The sequence below is a fragment of the Colletes gigas genome, unplaced genomic scaffold (genome assembly GCF_013123115.1).
Source record: "Colletes gigas isolate AHSC1104 unplaced genomic scaffold, ASM1312311v1 Colletes_gigas_Sc00130, whole genome shotgun sequence".
Lineage (NCBI taxonomy): Eukaryota > Metazoa > Arthropoda > Insecta > Hymenoptera > Colletidae > Colletes > Colletes gigas.
This window is the reverse complement of record NW_025106754.1, coordinates 49,717-58,371: the sequence shown is the minus strand read 5'-3', so window position 1 is coordinate 58,371 and position 8,655 is coordinate 49,717. Positions and strand designations below refer to the sequence as shown.

At 51.8% G+C, this 8,655-nt stretch overlaps 1 protein-coding gene across 1 annotated transcript; it reads right to left on the bottom strand.

The window, feature by feature from the left end:
* Positions 1 to 2,415: 2,415 nt before the first annotated feature.
* LOC122404227 lies at positions 2,416 to 8,271 on the bottom strand. The gene is made up of 3 exons (XM_043408157.1): positions 4,440 to 8,271; positions 3,357 to 3,580; positions 2,416 to 2,781 (listed from the first exon to the last, which is right to left on the bottom strand). Exons 1-3 carry the CDS (start codon positions 8,269 to 8,271, stop codon positions 2,416 to 2,418), a joined length of 4,422 nt encoding a protein of 1,473 aa, XP_043264092.1.
* Between the last annotated feature and the right edge of the window lie 384 nt (positions 8,272 to 8,655).

The window sequence follows — 8,655 nt, the reverse complement described above, 5'->3', positions numbered from 1 at the left end:
TATAGAATGTGTTCCATTGGTTTCTGCTAACACACTCTTCAGGTCGAAGATAAGAAAATTTACTGAATCCAATTTTCATTGTTGGATTCCGATCTTTAAAAAATGAATATAGTTCTTTTAAATTATTAAGGAGCAAACGTTTTTGGACCTGCATTTTAAAAACGTCTCTTTTGACATTATTTGACTTACTTCGTCATTGCATTAGTGTTAGGGGGAGTAGGTTTGAAAAAACCTCGCCTAACGGTGGTCCGGATCGTGAGGGAAGGAACGTCGTGAAAAGAATACAGATTTTAATTTTAATTTTCGCTTAGTCGAAGGATTCGACTAAGCCGTTTATTGTGATATGGTTTGACAACAAAATTACGTAATGGTTTGCCCGGCCAGACGCCGCTGCAATTAATCCTGTTTGGTAAACCTGTAACAGAAAGAGACACGAATAGGCGTTAAATACCTGTGAACGTGAATCACGCTGTGTGTCTTACTTTCTTCCGCGCTCGTCTGGTCTGTGCTTGTCGCACCCAGGAGCGGGGATCTCAGCCGCCGCGATGCGCAGCTAAGCTAGTGGACTGTATATGTGAGCGTTCCCGTTAAATCGGGAATCGCTTGCTTATTATTGTCGTGTACGAGATTTCTGCTCGTCACGACTGCAATTTCTGACTGCAATTTAAGACTTTGTTTTATGACTGTCGCAGGAAAAGGTGATCGGAGGGAGGTTGTAAGGCTCCAACCTTTCAGCCGGTCCCCGGCCCTTCACCGCCTTCGTAAGTGCGTACGGCACTGTGTGGTGCAGGCTTGTCAACGGCGCCCTTAGGTCGACTTACGGTTGTGCCTGAGACCACGTTGCTTTGTCGGATGCTCCGTCCTACGCACAGGGACCGTACTCCCTGGAGATGTTTGAACGTGTCCTAGCTTTCGCCGATAGCTGGGGTTTAAAAAAGTGTCCCGCTTCGACTGGAAGACGGCAAATCCACCCAGGGTATTATTCACTCCTGTATGGTGGGTTCGAAGCCGTTTCTGACAGCCAATTGGAGGACGAATTTTGTATCTCGTTCCTCTAGTGCACGATGATTCCACTCAGGGTTTCTTCCCACACCTGGATTATGGAGTCGTGCACTAAGAAAGGTGCGAAAAACCTCGCACCTATAAGTTGGGATGAGCTTAGCCCTCTATCCCTGGGGAAACGATTGAGTCCACTCAGGGTTTCTTCCCACACCTGTTTATGGATCGATTCCCCGGAAGCACTCGAATTACTTCAAGCCTATTCCGAATTTATAAGTCTTTTTACGGAGCTCGGTCGGGTACCGACTGGCTCGATACGCTAACTTGTGAATACTTCTTTCACAACTCCGAGGGTAGTCGAGGAACTCGACTCGGATCGGGTTGCTCGAATTATTTGTTTGTTCGACTGCTGAGCGTGTTCGGATACCGAAGTGCTCGTGGCAGTGGTTTGATAGCGAGTGACGGACGAGCACGAGCTGCCAAAGTGAGCGCGTGAGTGGGGAGAGTCTTCCGTCACGCGGCGCTGTCGCCGTGTCTCTCGTCCGTCTCTGTCTATTATAGAATTTTCGTACCTTCTCTAAACTCGGGCGTTTGAACCGCTTGTTTCAAAATTGAACGTTAATTAATCGTTCGCGTGACTTTGCAGAAAACCTCGAGAACCGTGTTTTTCTGTCCTCTAACATTTTGAATAGCGGACGCGTCGACCTAGAATCTTCCTGGTCGGTCGCGTAACCGAAAACAAACCGGGTAACGAATTGTTTCGGATTTAAATTAAATTTCGCATTTTAAGCGATATTTAAACATACCGCCCCCCTTGCACGGTCCGTGCAACAAGAATAGGAGGCGTAGGTCGCGGTCACGTCGCGTAAAGCCCGTAGAGAAGGTAGAAGTACACTTTCAACACTTTTCAATACTTTCTATTGTAAAAGTTTAATTGTACTTACTCAGCGGCGTGCCCGGGCCCTTTCGTCCTCCAGCAGCCGGAGGGTGGTCAGGAGTACCTCCCCGAGGGCCGAGTCCGGTTCCCGGCGACGTGGTCGTCGGTGCGGCTGTTGGGGTTGGTGGCTCCGGTTTCGGGGGCGGCTGGCCGTTATGGGGCGAGCGGGCCCCCGGTTCCGCCTCCTTCGGCCGGAATCCCGCCGCTCGTACTGCGCGGGCGGCGAGGCGCGTCGCGCCGGTCGTTGCTCGACGGCGGGTGGCGGCGGTGCAGCTCGGCGTGGTGCGGCCGTCGCCCCTGCGTGGGCGGTCGGGGCTGGTGCGGGGCCCGTGGACGCGGCCGGGTGGAAATTCAGCTTTTGTAGCCGGCCACCCCTTCCCACTTCATTGCGTAATGGCCCCCTGGGACCTTATGGCGATACCGCCGTGTGGTCCAGGGGACGTGCGGGGGCACCCGCAGCACGTCCTGCCCCAAATCAATCAGTAGGGGCTGTGGGCCCGACTCCCGGACTCGTCCTCCGGTCGCGGCGGGTTCCGCGGTGTCCGCTGCTCGGTTTGGGCCTGTATGCCCGAAGGGCCAGGCTGTTGTTCGTCGGCCAGCAACACCATCCGGTTGAATTGCCGGTCGATCTCCTGGTCCCGTGGGGACCCCACCACCGTGACCAGACTTTCGTCCCCGCTCGATGACATTTTTACTTTTTGTTTTTTCACTTTCACTTGAAATCCGTCGTGAAACTGGGCGATTCGTCCTGCGGATCCTGCTTTTACGTGCGGATGTCGCGAATCGCTCCCTTCCATATTAATTACCGGGATGGTAGGGTATATCTCCCCTCTCACTGTATTATTCTAAAGACGTTGGATATGTGAGAATTCATACCGTTTTGATTTTGAACGGCTGTTCTCACTGTCCTTGTCTCGATACAGCGGAATTCGGGTCTTCGTTTATCCCGTGTGCGTCTTCGCCGGCCGTTGTCGATGTTGACTCATCGACGGGCAGTTTACACAACCGTGTAATCGGACGTGTGTATGTAGACGTAACTGTACGTACTTTAACTACACGCACGCACCTGTCTCGGCCCGGTAATACTTCCTCGATTCGTCCCATTTCCCATTGATTCGGGGGGGAGAAGAGGGTTTTGCACTAAAACCAAGTCATTCGGTTTTAACTGCACTTGGGTGGTGCGCCACTTATAGCGTTTCTGGAGGTGCGTGAGATAATCTCGCGTCCAATGTTTCCAGAGCTGCTCGTGGAATTTCTGGATTGCTCTCCATCGCGTAAGCCGCGAGAGATTTTCCTTTTCCACTGACTCGACCGGAAGTGCATTCATCGGTCCGCCTATTAGGAAGTGGCCCGGCGTGAGAGGGGCATAATCCTCGGGACAGTCACTCAAAGCGGCGATCGGTCGCGAATTCAAACTCGCCTCGATCTTGCAGAGGAGTGTCTGCATTTCCTCGCTTGTGGGTGTAAATTCGCCGATGATGCGTTTCAGGTGATGTTTCACCGATTTCACGCCGGCTTCTTGCATACCACCAAAGTGGGGAGCACTGGGTGGATTAAACCTCCACTTAATGCCCTTTTGACCGCACTTCGTTCGCATTTCTGGAGTTTGATACACCGTATTGAAGTGTTCCTTCAATTCCCGATCTGCTCCGACGAAGTTCGTTCCGTTATCACTGAACATACAGGACGGAACTCCTCGGCGGGCGATAAATCGGTCTAATGCGGCCAGAAATGCACTCGTCGTATAATCATGGACGAGTTCGATGTGCACGGCTCTCGTAGCGAAGCAGATGAACACTGCTATGTATGCTTTATGAGCCGTTTTCCCCACGACCGGCGGAGTCGCGGACCCGATACGGTCCCGCGTAGTCGACTCCGCAGTTTGAGAAAGGTCGTGCCGCGCGACTGCGCTCCGGTATTAAATCCTGCATGATTTGCGTGGAGGTATTTGCTTGCCATCTCACGCATCGTATGCATTGGTGGATAACCGTGCGTGCCGCGTTTCGGCAGCCGATGATCCAGAATTTCTGTCTCACCGTGTACATGGTCAATTGTAAACCCCCGTGCAACGTATCCACGTGGCATTGCCTGATTATCATGTTAGATACATGATGTTTCGGCAGGATAATCGGGTGTTTGGTTTCCCATGCAAGCGTCGCATTCTCCAACCTTCCACCCACTCGTAAGACTTCCTTATCGTCGAGAAAAGGGTTTAGGCTCTTTAGAGGAGATGTCGCAGGGATTCCCTTGCGCTTTTTCAAGCACCGGTACTCTTCTGCGAAATGCGTACGCTGTAAGTAGCGTGCAATTCTTTCCGTTGCACGCTGGATTTCCGCTGCTTCGACAACTTTTGCATCGAATGACCTTCGTTCTCCGACCGCCGGCCTCCGGAACCGGAGGCAATAGGCAGTCACACGTTGTAGCTTGCTCCATTGGGAAAATCGGAAAACTAAGTTCCATTCCTTTTCCGGAGTGGCCACGAGGGTATGCGATACGCGTTTACCCTCCTCGGTCTCGAGCGAGGCTGGCGATTTCGGCCAATTTTCCTCTGATTGTCGAAGCCATTTCGGCCCGGAAATCCATAATTCGGACTGAATGAGTTCTGCGGCGTCTACACCTCGCGAATTCAGATCCGCTGGGTTGAAGCGCGTGGGAACGTGCCGCCATTCAGCTTTTGGGAGCATGGTCTGAATTTTTGACACACGGTTGGCTATCACAACCTTCCATGTCGACGCATGCTTTTTCAACCAAGCGAGTGCAATCGTGGAATCTGTCCAGCAGATTATGCGGCTCATTTCTATGGGGAATGACCGTTTCACGTGCACTATGAGCTCGGAAAGTAACACAGCCCCATTCAATTCCAGGACGGGGATAGACTGTGTTTTTATCGGAGCCACTCGTGTCTTTGCCATGATTAATGTCGTAAACACGTCATTATTTTTCGTCGTCACACGTAAGTAAGTGACGGCCGAATAGGCAGCGAGTGATGCATCGCAGAATCCGTGTAGTTCCACAGTAACTGCGTCTGCTCCGTATTGGATCCATCTCGGGAATTTTAGTTCTTTGAGACTGCTCCAATCCCTGCAAAACGTGTTCCACGTTTTTTGCGTGTCCGTGGAAATTTGGTCGTCCCACTGGATTTTCTCCAGCCATTGGGACTGCATCAGAATTTTTGCACGGATTACGACTGGTGATAACCAGCCGAGGGGATCGAAGAGCTTCGCGATCTCCGAGAACAAATTTCTTTTTGTCATCGGTAACGCAGACGGTTGAAACCGTTGCAGATCGAAATAGAAGTAGTCTCCGGATGGGATCCATCGTAGACCAAGCACTTTTAGTTCGGAATCGTCGAACAGAGTGAGGTCTACGGCGTGGGAGTGAGCACCTTGGGGGATGTTCCGCAATAATTTCGCGGAGTTTCCAGCCCATTTTCTCAACTTGAACCCACCGCCCTGCAGGAGATCGCAGACTTGCTTGCGAATTTTCTCTAGCAGGGTTTTGTTGGACGCTCCCATAAATACGTCGTCGACGTATATGTCCCTCTCGAGGATCGGAGCAGCGAGAGGATACCTCTCTCCATCCTGCTCCTTTAATTCGAGGAGGGTACGCATCGCTAAATATGGGGCGCACGCCGTACCGTATGTTACGGTATTCAATTCGAAAGCTTTCAGCTTTTCGTCGTTTGACGCGCGCCATACGATGCATTGGAAACGACGGTCCTGTGGGGCGACGAGGATTTGTCGAAACATCTTCTCGATATCTGCCACCAGAACGTACTCATACAGACGCCACCTCGTTAAAACCGAGGTGATATCGTTCTGTAATTTTGGTCCGACATGCAGGACGTCGTTTAGGGATCGCCCTCCGACCGTTCTGCTGGTTGCATTGAACACAACGCGCAGTTTGGTCGTTGCACTTTCCGTGCGTACGACCGCTCGATGCGGAATGTACAGTCGATTCTGGTCAATCGGCTCAAGCCGAGTCATGTGACCTAAGGACTCGTACTCCGCGAGGAACTCAGAGTATTCTCTGTCGAGGGTCGTATCCGCGTCCAATTTACGCTTCATCCTCGCGAGAGCGGACAGCGCTATGTGGAACGAATGTCCTAACGCTTCGTCCGGTCTCGGGTGATTCAAGGGCAATCGGACTATAAACCGTCCGGTTTTGTCCCGTTTGACGGTTCTTCGGAAGAGTGCTTCGCACTCTTCTTCCGCCTTGGACCGCACCGAGGTCGTGGGGATTTCTTCGGTTTCCCAGAATCGTCGAATCGCGTAATCCAGCGATTCGAGAACGGTGCAATGCAGCGTTCTTACCGTATTCTGGCCGTCGCCTTCAGCGTGTATAGGGCCGGATATAACCCAGCCAAACGCCGTTTCTTGGGCGATCGGACCTTCATTCGCCCCTCGTCGGAAGCCCGGTCGAATCACCTGAGCATATACATCCGCTCCGATCAGAATTTCGATCGTAGGATCGGCCCTGGGTTCTGGATCGGCTAACGGTAAACCTCGGAACGCAGTGTAAACAAGCGCGTTCGCCGACGGTGTGCGGTAGGTCGTGATTTTCGGCACGACGTACGCGTGAGCGACACATATCGGTTTCGTTCCTTTTACCGAGCCGAGGTTTAATCCAACGCTGAATTTGATTTTTTGCGTTTCGCCGCCCCCCAAGCCTGATACCATGGCTGGGGTACGTATGCGTTTTAATTGGAGGTCATTAGCCAGCCCCGCGGAGACGAATGATGTCTCCGAACCTTGGTCTAACAGTGCTCGCGCAATCCGCGACACACCGTTCTCGCCAAACACGCGTACTCGTGCAGTAGCTAGCACAACAGGCCTCGGTGCGCCTGTACCGATCGCGGTACAGTGTGATGTCGAGGCATGTTTGTCTTGTGCGTGTGAAGCCGTACTTTTTCCTCTTGGCTTTGACTTGGTCGGTTTCCGTGGTTGAGCGTTAAAACCGCTCTCGTCACGCCGGCCAAATGAATTTCGTGCTGGCGGCCTCGCATTCTTCTGGTCCCAATTGTAACTACAGTGCAGTAGGGAATGGTGCTTCCCACTACACTGATTGCATACTTGGGGTCTTGGGCAACGCTCAGTAGGGTGGGAGCTGGCTAGGCAGCGTACACACCATAGTCGATTTCGAATGTACTGAGTGCGCATGCTCGCCGACAACACCATGAAATGGTTGCATTGTGGCAGGCTGTGTTGCCCAGAGCAGAATCCGCACACTTCCACCCGTTCTGGCCTGACTCGCCCGTCGTTTTCCGCACTCGGCCGGTTTTCTTTCGGAGCCGAGTCGGTTGTCACCACGACGTTATGGCTAGTCAGTGGTTTCGAAGCGACGCTTTTTGGTCGAGCATCGATGGGCTTTGGCATGCGGGACTTTGTTTCCGGGGCTAGAGCTGCCTCTCGACGGTCCTCTTTCATCGAAAGCAGAGCTTGTGCGTGATGATCGATGAAAGTTCGGACATCCTCGAACATCGGGTAGTTAGTCGAGAGGCCGAGCGATCTCTGCCATTCCAGCTCCAATTTCGGAGTGAAATGTTGTATCGTCCAGTACGCTAGCATCCATTCTACTAGCTGTTCGGACGTGCCCCTTTTTCTTAATGCAGCTAGAGTCTCTGTGCATTCCACAGTGACCTGCTGCAAGCTGGCTAGATCGTTGAATTCAATCTGCTTCAGCGAAAATAGTTTGTCGAGCAACCTTCCCGTGACCATGCGTGGAAGCCCGTATTTTTCCTTGAGCATTCTCCACGCTTCGGGGAAGTTGCGCCCGACAATCTCGAGCGACGAAATCGTCGCGAGAGCTGGTCCTTCCAAGCATGCGTTCAGATGGTACAATTTCTGTACATCTGATAACTGAACATTGTTCATCACCCCGGTGGTAAATAGATCCTCGAAATGTTCCCATTCCCGAGGATCCCCTCCGAATTTAGGCAATCTTTGCTTGGGCAGCTCAATGGGCATGCTGAATTGCTGGACCTCCGGTGCCGGTGGTCTCGATTCAGCAGCGATTCGTGTCAGCTCGGCGGTTACGAAATCCTGGAATTCCTGGAATTCGTTTTCCACGCCGAGGAGGTAGCCTGGCTTAAAAAGCGTATAGGCTTGTCTTTTGGCGGCGGGAATCATCTTCCGCACGTTTGCATACATGGTGCGGACATCCCGCCATGTTCGCCCGGCGTATTCGAGCTTTTCTTGGAGGAGTTTCTCCGTGAATTTAGCTCTGCCCATTTTTTTGAGATTTATGCTCACGGATCTAAGACGATCGAACTCGTCTGTTAACTCCATGAGCTGATCCTCAATGTCGGAACGCGACATGGACTCGGATAACGCCATAGCGAGTTTGTCGAGGATCAATCAACTCGATTCAACTCTTACGTGGTAATTTCGTCACGTGCAAAGGCAGTCACCTTTTCCCGTTCCAATCAACCTCGTTTGATCCGGCTCGAAGGACCTTATGTTAGGGGGAGTAGGTTTGAAAAAAACCTCGCCTAACGGTGGTCCGGATCTCGAGGGAAGGAACGTCGGGAAAAGAATACAAATTTTCAGTTTATTTTCGCTTAGTCGAAGATCTCGACTAAGCCTTTTATTTTGATACTTGTACTAAAATTTGTACGCAAAAACCGTGTCTGCCGGTCTAGACGGATTCCCGTCTGTCTAGCTTCGATGATCTGTAACAGAAAGAGACAAGAATAGGCGTTAAATACCTGACAACGTGAC